General features: G+C 47.3%; 2 protein-coding genes across 3 annotated transcripts in view; both read right to left on the bottom strand.

Annotated features, from left to right (window-relative positions):
* LOC146172857 (uncharacterized) overlaps positions 1-2,287 on the bottom strand; it is a 100,619-nt gene extending 98,332 nt beyond the window's left edge. The window contains exon 1 of the mRNA XM_084584097.1: positions 1,974-2,287. The gene's annotated coding sequence lies outside the window, so the exon portion shown is untranslated. The remainder of the gene's footprint in view (positions 1-1,973) is intronic.
* An 8,854-nt stretch (positions 2,288-11,141) lies between these two features.
* The window catches only part of LOC146172856 (cGMP-inhibited 3',5'-cyclic phosphodiesterase 3A-like), a 309,367-nt gene continuing 297,215 nt past the window's right edge, over positions 11,142-23,293 (bottom strand). For both annotated transcript variants that reach the window (XM_084583823.1, XM_084583825.1), the window contains one exon: positions 11,142-22,818. In XM_084583823.1, coding sequence (XP_084439949.1) covers positions 22,804-22,818 — 15 coding nt within the window. In that variant the 3' untranslated portion in view covers positions 11,142-22,803. The remainder of the gene's footprint in view (positions 22,819-23,293) is intronic.

Below are 23,293 nucleotides of genomic sequence, written 5' to 3'. Positions count from 1 at the left end.
CCGAACCAGATTCAACGCTGACCTCTTATCGAAGTCAAGGAATTTTTCGTCAGAAGTCATGGTGGCACAATGACAAAAAAACTATGCAATACCGACCACGAGATTCGTTCTACTTGAAAGCATGAAATAATAAAATGTCGAGGATTTTTTTTTTTATTATTACTTTCGTATTACCTAAGAGTACTAAGCTGCGGACTATGACGAACTATATTTTTCCTTGTCCACGGGAAGTGGCAATCCCGGGAAACGAGAAAGTTAGCGAGGAACGTGAACAATGGCTTATCAATTCGAAAACGCCGTGGCGAATGCTGGGGCATGGTTGATTTCTTATTTGCGTCTGATATGAATACTAATATCAGGGAACAATGACTCACGTCCGCTGTTCATCAAATATAAACATAAAGGACCCTAGCCAGAGCCGACCAGTGATAAGGCAGCAAGCCACGTGGTTAATAGTTGAGGGCTCGCATGCGGTCGCAAAAGCAGCAGGCAAAAAGCGCAACAGGAGCAGCAAACTATCCCAACAAGAAAGAAAAACTAACTGCAATGACAAAAACGCGGGGGGCCCCCACCACCGCCACCCGGCGGCTACCACCCCCGCTATGACTCATGGCACGAAGCAGCGACCAACTAGCTGCACCTCCCCCACCCTCCGCGCTCTAAGCAGAGGCGAGAGCCCTCCTATCGACCCGACACTGGGCGTCACCGCCTAGGCGTCTGGCCCGGTCACAGCAGCAACGCATCCCGCTCAACAACCTACCGCATCAGCGGATGCGGCGAAATTTTTTCTTTTGCCTGCAATGCGACAAAGAAGGCAATTTATCTCTTTACCAAAGCATCGCTATAACGCTCACAGTTCTTTCCACCAATTTCCTTCGCTTTACACCCGCGATTCTAACTTTAATACAAGAAAGTGAGAATGAAACGAGACACAAATTGTAGTACTAAAAGAAATCGCCCTCATGCCGGCGCCGCAGCACAGACAGCGACGGGCTACAAGCAGCCAGCAGCGGTAAACACGTTTTGTGACTTTCGCGACTTCATGGAAAGGGAGGGAGCTAGGTAGAGGAGCCCGAAGCATAACCGGCTGCTTTGGTGGTGGTGCTCGCTCCTCCGGCGTGCCTGGGGGCGCGCCGAGCAAACGTTTTACCGCGCAGAAAAGAGAAAAAAAGCACTTGCACCCGCAAGTTCGAATGCATGGGATGCGTGAGATCACCGCGACGGCTCCGTCATAGCACATTCCAGGTTTACACGGCACGAAAGATTCTCTGACCGCAAATATGACTCGCCGGCGCAGAGGCAGCGGCAAGTTGCCCGGCAGTGTAGCGAGCAATGAGGATGTAACAGCGCGATTCATTTGCAAGTTTCAAAGCACACTGCCACGCGTTGTTGGGCGGACTTTACTGCGTCAACCGTTGCTGCCAACGTTAAAAGTGCGATACGGCAAAAGTCGGAGGAAGAACACACGCATCCAGCTTCGTGGGCGCTCTCCTAACACCGTCCGTCTGCACTAGTCAGTAACCGCGCATCAGGCGAGGTGCTTGCCCCGACTAGACTCTCCCTCGCTTTAGGGCCACCATTTAATCCGCGCAGGAGCGAAAGCCGGCAAGCTCGATTTGATAAGGAAAAAAAAAAAGAAAAACACGCTAGGTAAAAGTGAAATATTGAGGCGCCGATCGCGCCAGCCCGCGGGAGCCGGGGAACCGCGCTGAACAAAAGGCTTTGTATAAACGAGCCGCTTTCTCTCACACAGAAGCGCGCGCCCGTCCGTCGCGAACAGAGGAAAGCGTGCGAGTCGGATGCTCGCGCCCACCGGGGAACGCACATCACATCTTGTCTCCGATATCCGGCGCAGAGCGAGCGGACATTGCCCGTCCGAGATATCGCGCCGCTCAGAGAAAGAGCTGCTGCTGCAGAGTGACAGTTCAAACGACCAAAAACTAATATAAAACAGCCGCAGTGCCAAGACTCACCTGGGTGTGAACTTCCCGAGCACAGTTCGTGGGTCAGAGTGCAGGTAATCGCTGCTTCGCGCGCGCTGGTGGTTGCAGTGGTGGGAAGCGACGGTGGGAGCGGTGCAAAAGGAATCCAGTGGCGGCGACTCGCAGCTCCCGCCGGACGAGAACGAGTCGTGGGACAAGGCGGAAAGCCGGCGGCTTGTCTCGACAGCGTGCAGTGGCGGCGGCAGGGGGAGCTGTCTCGCGCACTAGCGGCAAATACGAGGCAACGACGGCGAACGATGCGCTATGCGGGGCCGGCGCGCGCGATCTCTGAACTCGACGCTGTGTCTCTCCTCGGCTCCGACAGGCGTCACTGCGCGCCGCACTACAAGGTGGCTAGCCGCTAAATTTAGCAGAGTAAAAAACAAAACCTCTGGCCTCCGAGATTACAACTGCGTGCGCGAAACGCGCGCGCGAAGGTGCTCTTAGAGGCCATAGTGGTGCGCGCAATACTCCATAGATGGCAATAAACGTTCAGCAAAAATATGGAACCTACATGTAGGCTCCCTAAGCAAGAACGCTGATGTACAGCCGCCGGTTTGACTCAACGCCCGTAGTACAAGCTGCAATGTGCCGTAGTTGCGGAACCGAGACGGAAACCACCGAACATCTTGCGCTCCACTGCATCAGTCTCTCCCCGCAATACACAGAGGGCGCCACGCTGCCACGAGCGCTAACGAGCGCTTGTTTACAACAACAGAGGGCCAGCCAGACTTCGCTGCAGTACGCTGCAGTGGTCATCATCAAAGCCCGGCTTACACTCTAGCCCGACTACAGAAGTGGCGGCAAATGCCCGCAGCTAGATCACAACTTGCACATGGTTACAGTGTTATAGAAGACTTTGTAGTGTCAAAAGCAGCGCCCTCCGGGTGAGGCTTTTTAGGCGGTTGCCGCGGCGTGGCGCTCCTGGAGCAGATGCCGGCCCACCGCCGGTACGGTCAAAGAAAAGGGTGCCTATCCGCTTGTGCAATCGCTCGTAAGAAGAGCTTCGCCAGCCGAAAAACAAAAAATGTGGCTACATTTACTACGGCTGAGGTGGACGAGATGGGTTCCGCAGTTTGCTCCACAAGGCTCGTCAGTGAAGGGAAAGATAAAGAAGCGATCCCCCATTTTCACCTCTCCCATATCAAGAGCGAGATAGAGTTCAGAGTCTCCTACATCGTTAATCCGATGTATTCACTGTATTAAAGCTGGACCTGGGAAGGTGTGGAGTGATTTAGCACCGGCGACTCGCTGCCAGTGTACCAATGGGCCTATAGAATTCCTTACTCACAAAGAGAGGAAATGCATAGGCAAGTCCAGCAGTTGATCGAGAAAGGTATTGTTGAGCACTCCAAATCTCCGTGGGGAGCGCCTACGCTTCTAGTTGAGAAAGTCGACGGTTCATTTAGATTTGTAATAGATTACCGGCGGTTGAATTCCGTTACGAGGATACCCCCTACTACAAGTACAGGAAAGCCTCAAGCAGCTAGGGTCAGCCAAATATTTTATGGTTGTCGACCTTGCATCAGGGTTTTGGCAGATCGAAATGGATCCGCAGGATGTGAAGAAAACCGCATTTAGCACCCATCTGGCCATTTTCAGTGGAGACGCATGCCGATGGGACTAGTTAACATCCCTGCCGTCTTGCAGAGAACCGTGGACGTAATCTTGGCTGCTATCATCATCATTTATAGCAGCACCTTTGCTGAGCACTTGGAGGCAGTCGAGGAGGTGCTGAGTCGCTGGCTTAAAATTGAAACTTTCGGAGTGCCAACTTCTCCAGTAGCAGGTCAGATACCTTGGACATATCGTTTCTGCGGTCGGAGTAAAACCCGAACCAGGTAAACTAAGATGCGTCCGTGACTTCCCTAGGCCAGCCGGAGTTCGAGGTGTGCGCGAGTTTCTTGGCTTAGTCGGATATTACAAAAGGCATGTTCGAAACTCTACCCCAACCGCGAAGCCATTGACTGCATTAACTGCAAAAGACACCCAGTTCCTATGGTCGGAAGAGACAGATATGAAGTTCGAGGAGCTAAAAGCAAAACTAGTAACGGCCCCTTTGTTGAGATACCCTGACTTTAGCAGGCCCTTTATTGTGACTACCGACGCCTCCAAGTTTGCCACAGGTGCGGTGCTATCTCAGAACGTTGAATGCAGAGAGCACCCAGTCGCGTCCGCAAGCCGGCAATTCAGCCCAGTCGAGCAGCGCTACAGTGGCACTGAGTGCGAGTGTTTTGCGGCAGTTTGAGCCGTGTGGCACTTTCGGTGTTATCTCTACGGCCGGCCGCAGATTCACGCTAGTGACCCACTGCCAGCCCCTTAAGTGGCTGCTAAATGCAAAAGACCCAAGCTCGCGCCTCACGCGGTGGAACATTCAGCTTCAGGAATACGATTTGAGATAAAACACAAACGAGGCAAGGCACATACTAACGCGGACGCGCTGAGTGGAACTTCGGTTCTCACCATCAATGAGTTTTGTGCGGCCATAGACATGGAAGATCTCCGCACTGAAGAGGGAAATGACAAAGCACTGGAGAAATTCTTTCCTGCTGCTTCTGGGGGATCACCCAGGACCCTGACAATGCTTATTTGGTGGACAACCAAGGGACACTACGAAAGCTCACACGGCCTACTCGGTCAGGAAGAAAGGATGGCTAGGTATGGGGAAGAGTCGTGGTGCCAAGGTCACTATAGTACCACGCATATTGAGGATTTTTCATGATGCTCCGTACGCGGGCCACTGTGGAGTAGCAAAGACAAGGAGAAGGTTGGAGCGCTACTACTATTGGCAAGACATGCATTCTGACGTTTGAGACTACTGCGCTAACTGCCAATGTTGCCAAGAAAGAAAGACCCCGAAAAATTGCAGGCCAGCTCTCTTTGAGGAATTTGAGGAGGTCTCGACGCCTTTTGAAAGGCTGGGAATGGATATCACAGGCTCACTTCCAACGACGACGACATGAAACGGATATGTGCAGGTGTGTGTGGATCACTTGACGAAATACGCAAAAATAACGGCACTGCCTGACTAAAAAGCAGAAACCGTGGCACGCGCCTTTGTAGAAGCGGTGGTTTTGCGGCACGGCGTTCCAAGACAGCCGTTAACGAATCAAGGATCAAACTTTCTCTTGAGATTAATGAAAGATGTCTATCGGCTTCTTGAGAATTACAAAAGGCAGACAACCCTTTACCACCCGGCTTGTAACGACGCCGTGGAGAGGCTTAAGCAAACCGCAAGCCAACTGTTATACGCTACGTTCCGCGAGATCAACGCGATTGGGATTTAGGATACCGTTTGCTGTCTTTGCGTATAACACGACGGTACATGAGAGCTCTGGTGACTAGCCTTTCTACCTTTTATTTGGCCGCGACCCAGACACGCCAAATGCGATGGTTGACGGAGAGCGACAGATGCCATACAGGTCACTGGAGGGTTATGGAGCAGAACTGACATCTAGACTGCAGGTGGCCCTTGACGTGACAGCGAAAGCATTACGAGAAGCAGCCGACAGGAGGAAAAGGTAGTATACGGCACCAGGGCTAGGGCGGATCCATTGAGGGTGGGAGACCACGTATACCTAAAGTGCGTGGAGGTATAGGCAGGGCTTGCCCGTAAGTTCACCCCTAAATGGAAAGGACCGTACAACATAACAGAGCAGCTCTTGGAAGTCAATTTCAGGATTCGGGAGATCTCAGAGGCATCAACGGCTGTGGGAGAGCGGGGGACAAGAATCTCAGGCAGCGGACGAGACGGGCGAACGAAAGACGAGCAGGGCAGAAGACTGGGGCTGCGTCACGACCTGGGAGCCCGGGGTGTAGCCGCCGTTCAAGTTCGGTCCCTCTCATCTCGCCTCCTCTTTTAAGCCCTTTCGCTAGATTGTTGCGCCTCCTTTTCATGGGTTGACCGATTTCAGCGGCTGCCGGCTACCTTTGTTAGCTCCCCCGCGGCTTTCGCGCTTTCATAGGTCCCGTCCCAAGGAAGTAGTCGGTGGCTGTTCATATGGGAAGGTTTTCATGCCGCGATACCAAATATGGGCGTGCCTAGAGTTTGGCCACTCGACGGCGCCATGGTGGGGTCAGCAGTGTCCATGAGACACTGGCCAGCGTCCGCAGCCTCGTGCACGCGCACGAGCCGTCGCAGGGCTCGTTGTGTCTCTGACGTGTCATTTTTGCCTGTCTATAGCTTTTGGACTTATTCGAGACGCTCTCAAATGGTGGTTTCTAAATTAAATTTTCGCTTTTCGCCCAGTTATTGTTGGCGATTCACTTCTCGTTCTCATATATTAATATTGCCGCGATGCTCTGCCGTGTCTCTGCGGTGTCTTTGTTGCCTGCTTAGCTTTCGGTTTTATTGACACGCTGTTAACGGTAGGTTTTAAATTCCTTGTTCACGTTTTGCCATGTTATTTTTGGCGTTTTACTTCACGTTCTCATGTGTTAATCTTGTCGCGGTGCCTCCTTCCTTTACATGCTGCTTTCCATGCTCATGTTTTTTAAAAAAAGTCGTCATTTCTTTTTGTCTCAGGGATAAGCTCGTGTTAGGTTAAAAATGAAGTTCCATGTTGTTTATATTCTTCTGTTTGTCAATACATGTTATCGCCTTCCTCGCCTTGCTGGCTTGCATTTTGTAGCCCAATCGTTTTATCTTGTTTCGGGTGTTGCTTTTTACACTGAAGGGTTTCTAACTTGCGGTGATACATTTTTTGCCTGATAGCAGATCTAGTGCTCATGCACGAGACGTTGTTTCTTATTGCATTTATCCTCCACGTGTTGCCGCAAGTTGTGTTCTTCACGATTAGGGGGCGTGTTGCTCTGTATAAATTCGGCGTTTCGGCAGCCTCTAAAAAGAAGTTATAAGTTGGTGCTTTTTCTTTGTGTGTTCTCTGTCCTCGTCTCTTCCTCTCTCTCTGTCTGTCCTTGTCTTTCGCGCCTTCCATGTGAAGTATGTCTGACCAACTCGCCCAGTTCACGCTTCTTAGTGTTGCGTCGTCTAGGGCACAGTGGTGCCTGGTTGCACTCGTCGCTGTGGGACGGGGGAAAAGAGGGAGGAAATGCGGAAAGGTACAAGGCACATTATTGAGCACAAGGTGCCGATGTCAATTCCCGGGACCACAGGAACAATACAATTAAGGGAAAGTTTAGCACGGCTAAACTTAGGCAGATAAAGCGAAAGCTCGCGGTTCCTCCGTGGATGTCTGCGGACATCAAGGACATCACAGCCGGGTCTAGACGACACGAAGGTGTCTCATCACCATCATCATCAGCCTGATTATGCCCACTGCAGGGCGAAGGCCTCTCCCATATTTCTCCACTTAACCCGGTTCTGTGCTAGCTGCATCCACTTGACCCCTGCAAACTTCTTGATCTCATCCGCCCACCTAACTTTCTGCCGCCCCCTGCTACGCTTTCCTTCCCTTGGAATCCAGTTTGTTACCCTCAGCGACCATCGGTTATCCTCTCTTCGCACTACATGTCCTGCCCATGTCCATTTTTTCTTCTTAATTTCCACTAGAATGTCGGTAACTTGAGTTATTTCTCTGACCCACTCTGCACGCTTTTTATCTCTTAATGTTACCCCTACCATTTTTCGTTCCATACCCCTCTGGGTTGTCCTCAACTTAAGTAGAACTCTTTTGGTTAGCCTCCACGTTTCAGCCCCATAGGTGAGTACAGGTAAGATGCAACTGTTGTATACTTTCCTGTTGAGCGATACCGGTAAGCTGCTAGTCAAAGGTGTCTAGGGCATTTTGAAGTGGGATCTCCCAGGAGACGAGCCAGATGGGCAGCGGTGGAGGGAAACGGTAGGCATGCGAGTGGAAGGCTGTGTGACATTGCGTCATGGTTTTATATTTTTGGAGATCTCTGCCGGCTCGAATGAAGCTAGCCAGGTGCGTGAAGAAGATAACGAAGAAGTAGAGTGCACATTTTGGCAGCGTAAAATTAAAGACAGGACTAAAGGAGAAAGACAAGGGACAAACGCTGATAGTCCTGTCTTTAATTTTACGCTGCCAAAATATGCACTCTACTTATCAAGACCAACTAGCCCGTCTTTCTACGTTATGAAGAAGAAGGTGTGCGATGTAGAAGAAGCTAGCGCCGCCGGCTCTGCATGGCACATGCGTGAAGCAACACACGTGCGAAGCGGACGGCGCGGAAGCCGCTCGCCGCTAGGAGCGTTCAAGGCCAATGAAACACGCCGACAAATCTACGGGAGGGCGCAGTAAAGCATTCTTCTGAAAGAAAACCTGCTGCGGGGCTTCCAGTGGCTGAGACAGCTCCGGGCCAGCAAGACGCTGGGTTCGCCTCTCCTTTCTGTCTTGAGCGCAATAAAAGAGAGGAGCGGTTGACCATGCTTCTGTTTTTGTTGTTTTGTTGCCGTTGTCTTATCTTCAATAGGGCTTACATGGGAAATGGGGAGCGGATAGTTGTCTGGGACGGAATTTAGCGGGATTACGAAAGGATCAAGACTTCAGTCAAGACTTTGCCTGGGCTAGTAACTTCATGGCTAAATGACGAAAGAATTCAGCGCGAAAAAAAAAAAAAACATGGACGAGGGAATACATGAAAACACAGGACGGGCGCTGACTACCGGTTGATTTTTGAAAATCAAGCACAGTAAATGCCAGGCACACTGGTCCACGTGGTGTGCCCGGCCACTTTATAAAGCAAAGGGCGCCTTTGAAACAGAAGAAGATAACGTATCAAAACCGAAACACAACATCATTGCCTGTGCAGTTCAAGAAATGGTTCGCAAGACAAATGCATATCGGCTCGTGGTCACTCCAGCTGCATTGTGTTTGCTTCTGCGTGTTTTGAGGAACTCGACCTTGTCGTCGGTGGGGGTACACAGATGGGATGCGAAGTTGCTCGAGTGCTCGCCTTTCTGATTTTGGTTGCGAGCTGAAAATTTCGACCAGTAAATGAACGTCGGCTATATCGTGTTGTTGGTTTCTGTATAGTTGGAGAAGTCTCGACTTCGATGTAGACGCCTGGAGGCTTATAAGCTTTGCGGGTGACGATGATGTCTATGTTTTTATATTGCTTTTTTTTTTTTGAGCCTGAGATACAGGACCGCATACACAATTTCGGTGAACGCCGATGTCTAGTATACTAGGCGGACAGGTTTTTCCAGCATTCCAGTCTTCCTGTAGGGGATGCGCTTAATAATTCGGCTCACGTACCAGATTTCAGCAGCTCTTTAATGTCGCCAAGGCTGTTACATTGGTGTCTCGGCTGCTGACACGAAGACTTAAGAGTCATGTACTTTAAACTTTTTGGACACGTGTTCCGACAATGGTTATTTGTCGAGCTCCGGTTTATCGCCTTCACGACAAACGATAATATTTTGTAAGTTTTCGGTTGAAAGTTTGAACCTGCATTCCTCAGCATAACCTTCGAAGGCGTTAAGGCGCTTTTTGGAGTTTGGATTCAATAATGCCGAGGTTTTCATATGTATTGTCGATATATAGACGTAGGCGACGTTGAAAGCATGTCGAAATGCATCTCTTTGGTCAAGCTTTCGGACTATTTACACACCGTCAGGTTGAAAGGGAGGGGTAAAAGGAAGACTTTGTGTGGTGTCACTGTTTCCCACGAGTATAGGGCCCGATCGGAAGGTAAGGCAAACTATTTTATTAGGTGTGCATATACACCTTTATTTTGACATTTCAACTTCGGAGCTACTCACAGAGGAGATCGCTTTTCAAATAGCCGATCAGGCGATCCTTCCTCATTCCCTTTTTTTTTTGTTTACAAAACCCCCTCCCCCAGACGTCATTACCTACGCCGTCCGCTCACGACTGCAAATTAATGAGATGCGTTAGATAAGATAGGCACACTTTAAGGGATTATTGATTGGAGACGAGTATCAAATTGCGTGTATGTGAAAGAAAATGCGTAAGGGGAGCGTCAGACGGGAGACATCGACGTTGTCGCGTCATAATCTGAAAGGCGAAATTTCTGCCACACATTTAATCAACTGGCGGCAGTGTTTCAGCGTCCGATAATGTCCAGGGCACCTTCACCGGTCTACATTCCTGAAGAGGAGTACGTCACTATTGGTAATATAACCCATAGCACCCACCGGTAAAAATGGGTACAAGCATCCCCCGGCCTGGCGCCCGGCTCTCACAGGGGTGTGCGCTTGGAAGAGGCTCCACAAACACAGCTGCGCTCCTTCTGGGGCAAAATAGTTTCGAACACTTCAGCCTGCAAAGGTGGTTCGTGTTACCGTGTTTCACGGGGTTCAAAACTGAAAACGAGTCGTGTCCTGCACACGCGAAAACTATGAAAAGCCTTGAAGTTTAAAGTGCGAAACGCTCTAAACCAGCGTGTCGAAAGGCGTAAAGGTTCACTGTCACTGACGAAGTTCACTTCTCAGAGAATCACTGCAGTCCTGGGCAAGTCCAGGTAAGTCCAGATTTCCGGCTGTCTGACTTGCCCAGGATTGCCAGCGCAGCGGGGTTTGCGGAGCCTCTTCCAAGCGCACACCCCTGTGAGAGCCGAGCACCAGGCCGGAGGACGCTTGTACCCATTTTTACCGGTGGGTGTCCGGCGGCGGTTAAGGACGAATAAAATGATAAAATGGAATGTACTGCCCTTCAGACGATCCATCGCAAGCAAGAGATGTAGTGAATGAAGCCCATTCCACATGCCGAAATTCCATATCCCGATTTAATAAGTCTTCATCCTGTCAGGTATACCATCTCTAATGAGGATAGGAATCAAGCGTGAAGGACGCAAGGAATCACAAAAGACATCAAGGGTTCGGCTCTTTTATTCCTCACCGGCGTCAACTTACTTTTCAACATTTTATTTACAGGTTCGCCTCGCCATTCCCACCTTTGCAGAGGTGCAACGAAAACACTATAGAAACAAAACACAAAGCTATGGACCCACAGATCGTGCAGGGTGAGACAGATGTATTTTTTTTTCGTTAGAGGTCTTCGCGGCGTGACATACAGGTCATTGAAAGGTCATACTCGCGCACGGCCCAACAATCAACGGGCCCCTGAATGGCCAACAGTGGCCCGTGTCCCAAGAGAGTCCGAGCATTCCACACCACCCAACTCCGAAACGTTTCGACCAGAACAAACGCCATGGAATTTTCACCCCTTCTTCCTCCCCCCCCCCCCCCCCCCCCCCTCGTTTTTCTCCGTCATCTCACACCCCACGCTCCCACAAAGCTCAAGAAACAGATTCCCGTGTGGGGAAGTCGGCAAGAATCATCATTCGATCACCACGAGATTGTGGAAGCAAATTACACACTTGCAACATCATAAAAGCACGTGACACTTTCATGAATGAAGGGAAGAAACATTAAAAAGTAAGAAAAAAAAAACACATTGTCGTGTGGCTGTACACATTCAGAATTAAGAAGACGCCGGAAGTCTTCTAGGCAGCTGTCAGTTCCGCAGGGGTTACTCGGGCCGTGGTGAAGAGAGATGTTTAGGTCGAAGGAAAGGCCCGGCTAAAATTCCTGGTCACGTGGGACTTCGGAAATTTGTCGCGAGCTGGAGCGGAAACTCTACACGAGTTCAAGGAACAATGTCACACTTTCGCGTGTCTCCGTCTCCTCGCGTTTGCAAACGAACTACGGTGCCGCCTGGGAAGCTACCACGTGAAAATGAAGAAAAGAACAAACTAACGAGTAATAAGAAAGTGTGCTGCGATCGAACAGTTGCCGCTTCGCACCTTCCAGCGGCCACAAAAGAAAGCAGAGCCCAGGGAAATATGACAGTGCATCGCCTGTAATGGAATTGAAGAAATTATTCCTGGTGGATGAAAGTTTGCTATACGCGAATTACAGAGCGGACAGCTTCTCGTGTACAGTCAAAATAGTACCAGTGAACGCGGTGTCTGTACAGAGAATGCAGCATAAATTATCGGAATAGGTGTGCTCAAGTCTTGGCATGATAAAGTTTCTTGAATATGGTCATAAATACCGCGCCTAGTTCGCTCGACCGTTTATGTGTGAGTATTATAGAGGGATGTTTCAATGACACACTTCTTTTTTAGTAAAACAGCAAGCTTGCTTTACACCGCTCCGAAGAAAGCGCCCTCTGTTCGCCGAAACTCTTACTCTCGAAAATGAATATCTGGAAGCGAAGCCGACAATGAAAACCTAACTTGGATACATGCGCAAAGGAATACATCTTTGGAAAGGACTACATAGAAGACTTCACCCTGGATTTTAAGTTTCATATTTGCTCGATCATTCGATGAAACTTTTAACAATTTCTTTGGCATCTTTTATACGTGAATTGCCGCCACCCCATTATTTATAAAATTAGTTGCCTCGAACCACAAATGTTTTGGTGCGTATGTACAGTATGGTTCACTGTTGAAAGGAACGTGCTATCGCGTGGCCTAAGTGCTTTGCGAAGCGCTGCTGCGACAACTGGCGAGAATCGGCGGCACCATGTGCACGCGTGGGAAGAGAAGGCAGTGCTACTTACTAAGCATGCGCCTGTGGCATCGTGCCGTCGCCCGCTCTCGCGGCACCATTTCGCAAAGCGTAGAAGCCGCGCTACCACATGTTTCCTTTAACAGTGGAGCGTACTGTACCAAATCTTGTCTGCTGTTTGCAATAAGCACAAGGCATGAATATAACAGGGCGTCCTCCATGTGAACGACCAAAAAATGCTCGTCATCACAGACAGATGGCGCAACGGAGACACGCAGGTGACGCTAAAAGCGGTAGGTGCAACACAGGTAGACTAGACTCTTTTTAGCGCCGAAATATCAGCATAATGAAAAGGCAATTGAAATTTTCCGACGTAAGCGCTCAGAGCGGATGCACTGACACAAAGATTTCAGCGCGAAAAAAAAAAAAAAAGGGTAAAGCCTGAGCAAATTGCGTCCACTCACAAAAAGATTGAAAAAAAAAAAAAAAAAAAAAAAAAAACGGCGATCTCGACAGCTGATGCGACAAGCGTGTGAGCAAAGCGAAAAGACGTCTTCGGTGGTAACGCGCCGAAGTACTCAGTACGTTCAAAGTTACATCTTTAGGAGCGTAGAGCTGCTTTCCCCATAGCCTGGTCTACTTTGGAATGCTAAACCAGCCAAACAAAACCAAGCCAAACCATTTACTTTTCTTTTAAACCAAAACGGTGGTATGAGAACAAAAAAAAAAAAAAAAAAACTTTTTGCTATCACGTCGAATGAAACATCAACGAAAAAAAAAAATGCAGTGGCATCAATGAACGAGAAAATCTTAGCTGAGGCAACTGAATACTCGAGAGCACTAGATTTTCTTCCTTGAAGTGAATGCTGCCACGTGGAAGAGTTATTGAACCCTACCTGACTTCCCTGGCCGGCAGCGAAATTGTTTTTTTTTTTTTTTTGTGTGTTTTCCTTTTCACGTTCCCGTCAACCTGTTCCCCGCTTGACCTGAGGGTGATTGTACAGAAAGCGGCGGATACAGTCTCCCTCAACGAAGCAACGAAAGCGCAACTCTGTATAATCTGCACGGCGAAGCGGATGGTCTTGTGTGGCGTTTTAACTACCGATCCTTCAAAACACTCTCTCACGACGTTCCCATTCTTTGTTCAGAGGCTCCTATATTCACTTTACTACATATATTTAGTCTTTAACTAGTATTTTGTTTAGCAGGCGCACCACGGTACCGGACGTGTTCAGACTTTAAATGCCATCTTCACTGAGAAGTGAAAATACCCCATAACACTATCTTTAAAATACCCCAAAACAATACGTTAATACTGTGAAAAAACGTATATGTAGCTTCTGTTCTGTTTTTGCCTCACTTCCAGCTTTTTTCAACTATATACGTACACTAACCGAAATACTGGCATCTTGACGCAGGCAAAGTGGAAATGGAAATTATGCGAAACAAGTAAATAAAATAGTAAGCAGTCATCTCGTTGAAATACCCGGTGAACAGTCATAACTAAAAAAACAACCGAATACTAAAGTAAGCTTCCGAGAGCAGTGTGAAAAGTGAAGGGCTTAAAATTGCACAAATGTCACTTTCTCATTTTCTCGACACCTACACTCACGTAAACCGTCACGGCCGAGCCAGCGGAAGTTCCGAGCATATGAACCGCAACTTCAGCTCATGCCTAGTGCTTACAGGTCTCGCAGGTCATTTCATGTCTGTATGCATGCGCTGGCAAGAAAAGAACTGCGTCTACAAAGCAGTCAGTGAGACACGGAAACGGCCTCTCGTCAAAACGCTACCCGTGTAGAAAAAAAGAAATCGAAATGCCACATTATCCTCAAGTCCCTTTTGATGAGAAGCATGAAGAACATATCTGACTTAATACTTTGTCCTAGTAAATAGCTTTGTAAATGGTTCAGCTGAAACCGATTGTGGCTTCTGATCACCGCAGCTGATGCAGGTGAACGCTAGACGTATCTGTAATTCGTACAGCTATGCACCCAAGTCACAACGAGTGTTATATCTATTCATTTTGATTTGGCATATTTAACTGAAAAATTTTTCTTCTTCTTGCGCGATATGTTCGGCTGTATGGGGAGTCCTGAAATTAATTGTGCTCATACGGACTGAGATCGACAACAGGAGAAAAAAGCATGTAGAACATTTCCAATTGTAGTTATAGCCTAGTCTTTGCCGTTTATCGTGGACTGCAGACACCAAGTGAGCATAATCATCTCGAAACATCCGAGGCATATGCACAGTATATGCCCTCGGAAAAGGCGAAACCGGTACTTGTGATGCTATGTGCGAACCGAAAGTCCGGTCTCATCACGTTGCCCACGGCACGATTTCGGAGTCAGTGCGGATACATAAAGCGGCGATGAAGCTTTGGATATGATCAGGTCCCAAATTAAAAAAAAAAAAAAAAGAAAGAAAAAGACACTCCTTCCACACTTTACCGCAACTGTTTCCAAATATGACGGTCGACCTTACGCAGAAGAGCTTCATAATCAGCATCTTCGAGACGAAAGCGTTTCGAGTTCAGCCACAGCCACGAAGAGAAAGTATTTTGGTGCGCTCGCAGTACTTAGGTGTTCCTTTTTAAACTGAACAATACTGTACACATGCGATGGCGTCGGAGTCATTGTACTGGCAATGGATTTCTTAGGTCTGCTAATACTTCCTAACGTTCGAAAGGCTCTGCGCCTGCACACGATACAGAGAAGTCGGCTGCCGGCTACAGCGAATCGCCGTGGGCGCGGCAGTTTAACAATGTACAGGCGCGACATGATCGGTGTACGCTATACGTGTCGGCTAAGACAAAACAACGGTATACAGATAACACTGCGGGCGACGCGACGCTAATGCGTTAGACCTAGAACACGCCACCCGTCGCGACAGGTAACACACGGGGTGCGTGCGACCATCTCTCACGAAATACACCAAAAGTCCCGCCTTAAAAAATACCTCTGTTCTTCGCACAAACTTCGCCAGCTCGCGTGGTAACAGAGGGCGCCGCGAGCTGTGTATACCGGCCACCTTCAAGCTCTGTACAACAATCGGCAAAGGCGAGAGAGACAGCAAGTGCTAGCTTGGTCCAGAACGACGCGCAACAACGAGCCGCACGACTTGTACAGGAAAAGGGCTCTCGGCAAAAAGATGCATTGACATTCCGTCGACTGTCCCCGCAGCCCTTAACGAGTTTTTGCAGAGGAGTTCTATTGAATGACAATACGAATTTTCGCAGCGGGAAAATAAACAAAAACTTATTTTTCGGCACGACAGTGCAGGCGTGTCTTGCTTCCCGCCTAATGCTGCCTTCCTCGGGTCAACCGCTAGGACTCGGTGCGAACAGGCGCGCTGTCTAGCCACCACTTGTTTCAGACAGCTGCACGTTGCGCAGGCAGCGACAACTATAATTATTCGTTAGGGAAATGGGGAAACTGTAGTGGACTGCAGCTCCCTGGCTTTGAATGGGCTGGCCTGCTTGTCGCTCTTCCACCGCTCGATACAGTTGGTTCGTATATGATTGAAAAAGAAAGACGTAGGGACCCTGTATACGCCGAGATACACATGGAAAACAGCAAGGCTTCGAAGGAACCAAAAGCACAGAGAGTATGCTAAAGCGTCTGTCCATGGCATCGCGAAGTTAAGTATTGTAACACATCAGGAAGTCTTTTAGGAAAGACCGCCTGTGCATTGGAACATAATGAGTGTGCAGCTGCTTGCTGACCGACCCGGAACGATCGTTTAGGAGAGTTAACGACTTTGCTGACACAGCTGTCTCTTTGTGAGTACAGTCATAGTGTTTGAATGTTTACTGTGTACGGGGTGAATTCAGCTGTAAACAAATGAGCCAAATTTAGCTTTAAAACGGAGCATGCTGGCGGAGGCCAGCCCCTATGATGGCTAAAGCGCTCATTAAACGCTGGAATCTTAGCTGACTGGCAGTAAAGTTAGACGCGACGGAACAGTTTTGTCATAGTCAGCTAAATCAGTCTGTTCCAGGAGCGTGTATCAGTACGTCTAAAGAAATGTTACACTGCACACTATATTGAAATCCGGCATTTCTCTTGGCTGGTTAGGCAAAGCACGTGCGATAACTACTACTCAAAAGAAGAACGAAAAATTGCGCTCCGAAATTATGTAAACCTTTGATAACTGTTAAAATACTGTGCTTTATTATGGCACAGAAGCGTAACGAGTTATGATAATGCCGCCGAGCAGTCAACCCGTTATAAGACAGCGGGACAGATATGTCCCATTTTATATGTTCTATACCCACGTAAAGGTTTACAGAACGGCTAGGACGTTTTGTACTGTGTAAAGAGCTGCCTTGACGTGGTTTGCGGTACACGCGTTCTAAGCTTGAAGACAGAGCTGGACAGCGGCGGGTGCTGGGATAGTCAGCCTTGTCTCATGACAGTATGATGCGATCTTCGACATCAGTGTTAAATGCAAGACAAAAACAAAGTAAGCAAATTAAAACATCTCACTGGGGTTCGTAGAAAAAATGTTCTTGTTCATATGTGGTGACAACGCAATGCCCAAGAAAAAAAAAAATATGACTAACATCAGTCCGTGTGAAATAGGCCGAATAAACAGCTCCACACACGTATTGATTTGAACCCTGCATAAATATGTTACAAAATGAAGTAAATACACAAGAATAAGCAGCCTTCACGCTTGGATTTAAGCACTGAAGATTTCCATGCTCTGATGACTTACACAGGTTGTTGAAATAACTATAAACACACACAGCGAGTTCTTAAAAAGTGCAAGTGAACAAAATCGTTTTCTGACTTCAACGATAATGCTTTCAACGTATTTTGTTAGTTATGCGGTGATAATTAACTTAAGCAGCTTGTTCTTTTCATGCGGTCCTGAAAGAAAGTGCCACTAAGGCATGCGTAGCAGTGACTATATACAAGGAATGAAAAATTGGCAGCAATGTTTCTGCACTCAGTAAAATAAAAACAGGTCTATTAATACTGAAATTGCTGATTAGCAGAATGAAACTAGCTTGATGTATAAATTTCTACATGGGAATCGTCGACACAATGAAACACCAAGTCCGCCTTTTGAGCGTGATAGGCAATCAGCATTTTTGGGTAACCACAAGACAGGGCTGTGAGAGCAGCGACAGGCTGAGGTGCAAAGTCTAATCTGAAACATTAGGCGCACCACTTCACATTTCATGCCACGTAATCGCAGGACTGGTGCATGCAATAATCCAGCACTGAACGACATCAGTAGTAACCAACAAATAAAATGTACAATGTCTGTGGACATAGTCGCTATGGCAACGCTTAAACAGCAGAATTCGTAAATGTATGCTCGAAAACTCCGATGAAAAGAAAGTAGAAAATGCAAGGTTCGAGTAAAATCGCTATGAATACAATGCGAAGAAAAATACTGCGTACCTGAAAGCGAGCAGACCGGTGGTGAAGAGCATATGATAACGTAACGTGCGACAGAAATCAGCACTAACGTACCAACTTTCCTTCACCGATACAAGGAACACTTGCAGCGATCCATATCATTCAAGGTGATTCCTTTTCACTTGAGTATTTCAGTTTAGTTATCAAAACAGGAGTTTCTTTGCACTGCAACAGACGAAGACTTTTCGATAAGCAACCATTATATCAACACTCGTTCTCGATACGCGTGCGTGGAAGTGGTAAGTCAGCTGCTTAATGACAAATCGATATTTTAAAAGATGACGGTACACTTCCTGCTCAGCTGTGATTACCTGAGCTCCAGTTAGCGAACATTTTTTCCACAGAGACCAGTATAGCATGCCGAGCACGCAGCCCGTAAAACACTCCTTTTAATCGTGTTCACAGACGTGTGTACCTAGAAGCGCCATTTAGGTAGATCGCACTGTGCTTACGTCATTATGGCGCACATTTTTGGTCATTTGTTGCTTATAATAGGCTGCGCCACGCAAGCATAATTATATTTCTTCTTGGACTCATTGATAGAAACCACAGATTCTGGCTTAAACGTTTAAAAATGCCTCGTACCGAGCGTATCTTCTAGTTTAGCTCCTAATATAAAAAAGACACAAAAACAAACAAACAAACAAACAAACAAACAAACAAACAAACAAACAAACAAACAAAAAACCGCAGCGTTTTCTTGGTTTCCTGCCGGGAACAAGACTAGTGGACCTGCGGACTGCTTTCGTGAGTTGTTATTTAATTATAATTAAATAATTAAGAATACCTGAGCACACAATACAGGACTTTAAGAAAAAGAAGGATGAGGATGCCCGTGTAAGGAGCCGAAATTGATGTCGAGAGTGAAGTACGCCTCCAGTGTGGATGTGGACTGCGTCATGCGGACTGCCAAAGCAAACGCCACGGCTTTCTGCAAGTTTGTTTTACACTTTCTTCGAGGTGCTTCATTCGTTTCTAACATGCCTTCGTATCTAGGCCTTCTTAGCGTCCGCCAAATATAGATTCGGAAGGTTCGCTTCAAAAAGCAAGTTTTTTTTTTTTTTTTTTGCTTGCTCGCTCATTACTGCGCCCACCTAGCTGTCAGATGTATTGTTCAATTTAAGCATGTAATTTAAGAGCTTTGACTTGTAAACTTATATTCGTCAATGTTATTTTTTTTCCTCGCATCGCTAAATCTGTGGAGAAAAGACGAAGACGGAATCATACGTGTACTCTGCTAACCACTGGCTAATGATAAAACGCAGATGATAAAACGCAGATGAAATATGATTTTGAAGCTAGGAATTAAGTCTGAATGTATAAATTAGTCTCAGTAAAAGGTCTTATGTTTGGCAATACATTTAACCCCTCTTCTTGAGGGAACCTGCAGCTAAGGAGCCGAGAGAAGTGCTGTTGGAAGAAGACGCAGAGATTGTAAAGATTGTGGGGCCCTGCGCTCGGGCAGAGAAATCGCCCACAAGATTAATGCGATTTTAAAATTTCTTGGAAAGAAAATAATCTAGGAAGAAGGGAGAAAGGACTTCTCCAACTTTATATGGGATTTAAAGAAATGTAAGCATCGTTATAAATGTTTGGCAAGTTCGAGTACGGATAACTAGTGACCCCAGAATTAACCACCGCCTTCTCCAGACTCTTGCTTATTCTTATGAAAACCGAAATTCACATCTGACAGCGTCGTTGGGAACGCTGCCAGGCGGCCGTGGTTATTAGTCGTGGTTACTCTTACTGGCTGTGAGTGCCGAAATGAGAACAGCAAAAGTTATTTCAAAAAAGAAAGAACACGCCAAGAACTTCGCGTAGTAACGTAATCGACGTTTGTTGTCATGCCAGGAATATAACATAATAAAATTGCAGCAATACATTTCCGCTATCTGTCCGTAACCGAAAGGAAGATAAGCACCACAGAATGCGAAACTAAGGTATAATACGGGATGCCAGAATGGGCCACAATTAAGCGATTCCTGTGGTCTATGCCGAAGGCAGTGACAGTTTGCTAAAAGCACACCACATGAGCGTTCAATATTCCTGCCAGATGTCTCGACAGTTTCGGAACTCCGGTATAATTGGGCCTGGCTTTTAGCCGCTGCGCACTTAATACCTCTTCTCACTCTTGGCTCACAGAAGCAAGAAAGCATTGATCAGGTTGGAATTTTTCTACATTTCATTGGTTCCTCAAGTCCGGACGCGGCACCACGAAGAATGTGCAACACATGACGAGCTGCCGTTTTTCCTTGTCTCAATTGTTTTCGGGCAGGTAAATTATATAATCTGCGAAACCAGCCATATTTTGTGCCAAAATATATTGCAGACTGTTTCGTGAAACAGACAAGACAAACTAGAAACTAGACAGGAACAACGACGGACAGAGAGCTGACCGCCAGTTACTAGCCAGCGCTGTCTGTCGCTCTCCTCGTCTAGTTTGTTTGTCTGTATTTGCGCTGCTGTACAGAAGAGGTCATATCTTATCGCGCTTAAATAATCACCCAGTTGGCTGAGTCGAGATTCGCCGATTATCGCAATATTTGTAGACAGGACATATGTTTAGTACAACCAGAATTGCTATTTTAATGCTAGAAAAACTCTCGTGTTTCTTCCTGCTCGCAGATAACGAATACTGTTATTAAGCTTCACGCAGTTACACTTCCGATTTCGAAACACTGTGCCTAATTTCGACAAGCATGACTGAGGAAATCGGGCGAAGGAATGACCTACTTCAGTAGTCAGACTACGGTCGACGTTGTTCACCCCAGTGTTGACATACCTTCCCGACGAAGCAAGCGTCTGCCAGTGTCGCGGCAGACACAGTTAATGCCACTGAACCCCACAGGAACACAATTAAGCACGGATGCGAACAAAACAGTTCGGTCCAGAACACCAAATTTCACACCAAGCGGCATTGGTCCTAGGAAGGCTTCAGGGAAGAGTGCCGGTTGCCACTCCTTCAGCACGACACCCGCTACTTAACACCAAAGTACTTTTCGCCCCAAACTGTTCGCAGAGATCAAAGCACGTGCACAGAAGAGCCCAGCGCGCTGCTACGGAAGGTGTTATTTTTATTTCCGTTGAAGAAGCTCATGTAGGCATTTAATTTAGCGCCTTGGACTGGCATCTACGAAGGTATAGTTTTCAACGAGGCAAAATGTCGCCTCGCCGATGAGAAGAAAGGCAACGTTGTCCTGGAAACTAATCACCGCGATATGTTTTGCACGTTTCAGAAGCGAGGTTTGGAGGGCTACCCGGTTACTTCGCAGGATGACGCAACGAGAAATAAAAAATAAGTTGTCCCGCTTCTTTTCACTGTTTTAAAAAGTAATGAATGTCAAAAGAAAAACTTCCTGCTGACTATTCTTTTTTTCTTTTTTTTTTAAATTTTTTAATTTCACCTTTTCTTAACTTCGAATTTTGTCACTTTCACAGTTGGCATCCAATGGCGAATAAATTGTAGGGACGCGCGCGGGCAGCAAAGCCCGCGTGCCGAAGAGGCCCGAGGCAGTCACCCATTCCCGGCAACCTCCTCAAATTTAGGAAATTGAACTACACAGACAACATAGCTGTGGCGTGGGATAATGACTGCTTTGACTTATTTCCGGTTTGGTCCAAAAGCACAGAAACCTTTCAACCGACCCGAGAACAAATTAAGCTTTAGTTAACTGTGAATGACAGTTCCTGATCTAAATAGGCGGGAAGAGGATGACTGCTGTCACTTCGAAGCTAATGCCATCAATTAGACGCGGAGGGTCATGTGTGAAATTAAACCTTAGCTTTACATCAAGATCAAGGCAGCTGCGTTTTTCTGCATGCCGTGTCACACATCTGGAGGTAAATTTAGAAATCCATAATCCGGCCTTATGTCACGCACTCAAACCAAACATAAGCTGAAAGCTTCAAAACACAAGAGTTCCCGAAAAGTCTAAGAAAGAAAGATACACAAATAAAGGAAACGTTTTCCGATATTCTCACCAATATGTGCGATGAAGTATACTAAACGTGTGCCTGAACACACCAGACTGTAAACTTCTGCCAGCTTTCCCAATGTCCATTCTTTTTTTCCTTTTCAGAACGTGTGAAAATCCCCAGGAACAGTTGTACTTACCCCGACAACTAAAACCATGACATGTCATCTCTGTTTTTGGTACAAGGAAGTACGCTGTCAAAGACGTTACCTAAGTGACCATAAAATATCCCGAATATCCCAAGCCTTCCTGTCAACACCTTTCGAAAGCATACAGCGAATGTATTCTTCTGGCACTTGCTGGAATGGGTGTTTTACTTTGAGAACAAGAAGAAAATTCTGGATATTCGATTAGTGAGTTGAATAGTAAGCTCACTATAGCGATAAAGCCCCCGTGTATTTAGACCAGAAAACTTATGTCCATCATCTCTCCAGAGGCGGATTTCATTCGTTTGCTCAAACAAAGGTGGGTGAAATTTCCCACATAGCGGTCGAATCTTTCGTCATCTGGTGAATAAACGAAACACGAAGTTTAATTTCAGTTTTCCAGAATTCTCGTTTCGTATTTTGGGCGGTAGAAGGAGTGACAACCGGCACGTGCCCATCGCCGGAGTGTGCTCGCGAAGCTCCGGGCCGAATCCGACGAAGACGTCTTATGTATCGTGTTCGTGAAAGTGTTATGGCGGCGGTGTCGTGTGCGGTGTGTTACAGTACGGGGGCCTGCTCCTGATATGATGATTGTCGCCAGAGGCTGTTGTTACTCGCTGGGCCCATCCTCTCGGCGGTTTCAGGCGCCCGGTCTTTGGCTGCTGCTGCTGCTGTCGCGGAGGAGGAGGAGGAGAGAGAAGAAGAAGACCTCCGGGGCTAGACCGTGGTTCGCGACCGGGCGTCGCTGGTCCTGCGCTCAGCGGTGACGGCGGAAGTGGACGTGGGTGTGACGCACCAGAAACAACAGCGTCGTCGACGGCAGCAAGCGTCTTCGCACCGCCCTGCGTCCTCGCAGCACTGCTAGCAGCTTCCTGACTGCGAAGAGACGCACGTTGTGCGTTAAATATAGGTCACTCACCCTTCAACTGGGATGATATTCTTTGTTAGGTTGAGTTCATCATCATCATCAGCTGGAGTATACCCACTGTAAGGCGAAGGCCTCTCCCATATTACTCCAACTAACTGCGAACTTCTTAACCTCATCAGCCCACCTAACTTTCTGCCTCCCCCTGCTACGCTTTCTTTCCCTTGAGTTGAGTTAGGTCGAGTTATTGGTAACTGAATATTGTATCGCTGTGTGCAGAAACATACAAAAAACCCTTCGCATAAACAAAAAGGGCCATATTTTCTCTTTTCGCATTCGCTGGACAGATCAAAGCTCTTCTAACCTGAGCAAATAAATTGAAATCCAGAACTAAGCGCCTAGTGAAAAAGAATTTCTTCCGCTGCGTATGTGGAGGTCCAGAGGGCTCAAGTTAGTAGTACCACTGCAGAAGGAAAATGAAGTATG

Source organism: Amblyomma maculatum, chromosome 11 (assembly GCF_055883805.1).
Source record: "Amblyomma maculatum isolate TAMU_Amacu chromosome 11, ASM5588380v1, whole genome shotgun sequence".
NCBI lineage: Eukaryota > Metazoa > Arthropoda > Arachnida > Ixodida > Ixodidae > Amblyomma > Amblyomma maculatum.
The sequence above is the reverse complement of the archived record's forward strand: the minus strand, read 5'-3'. Positions and strand labels throughout refer to the sequence as shown.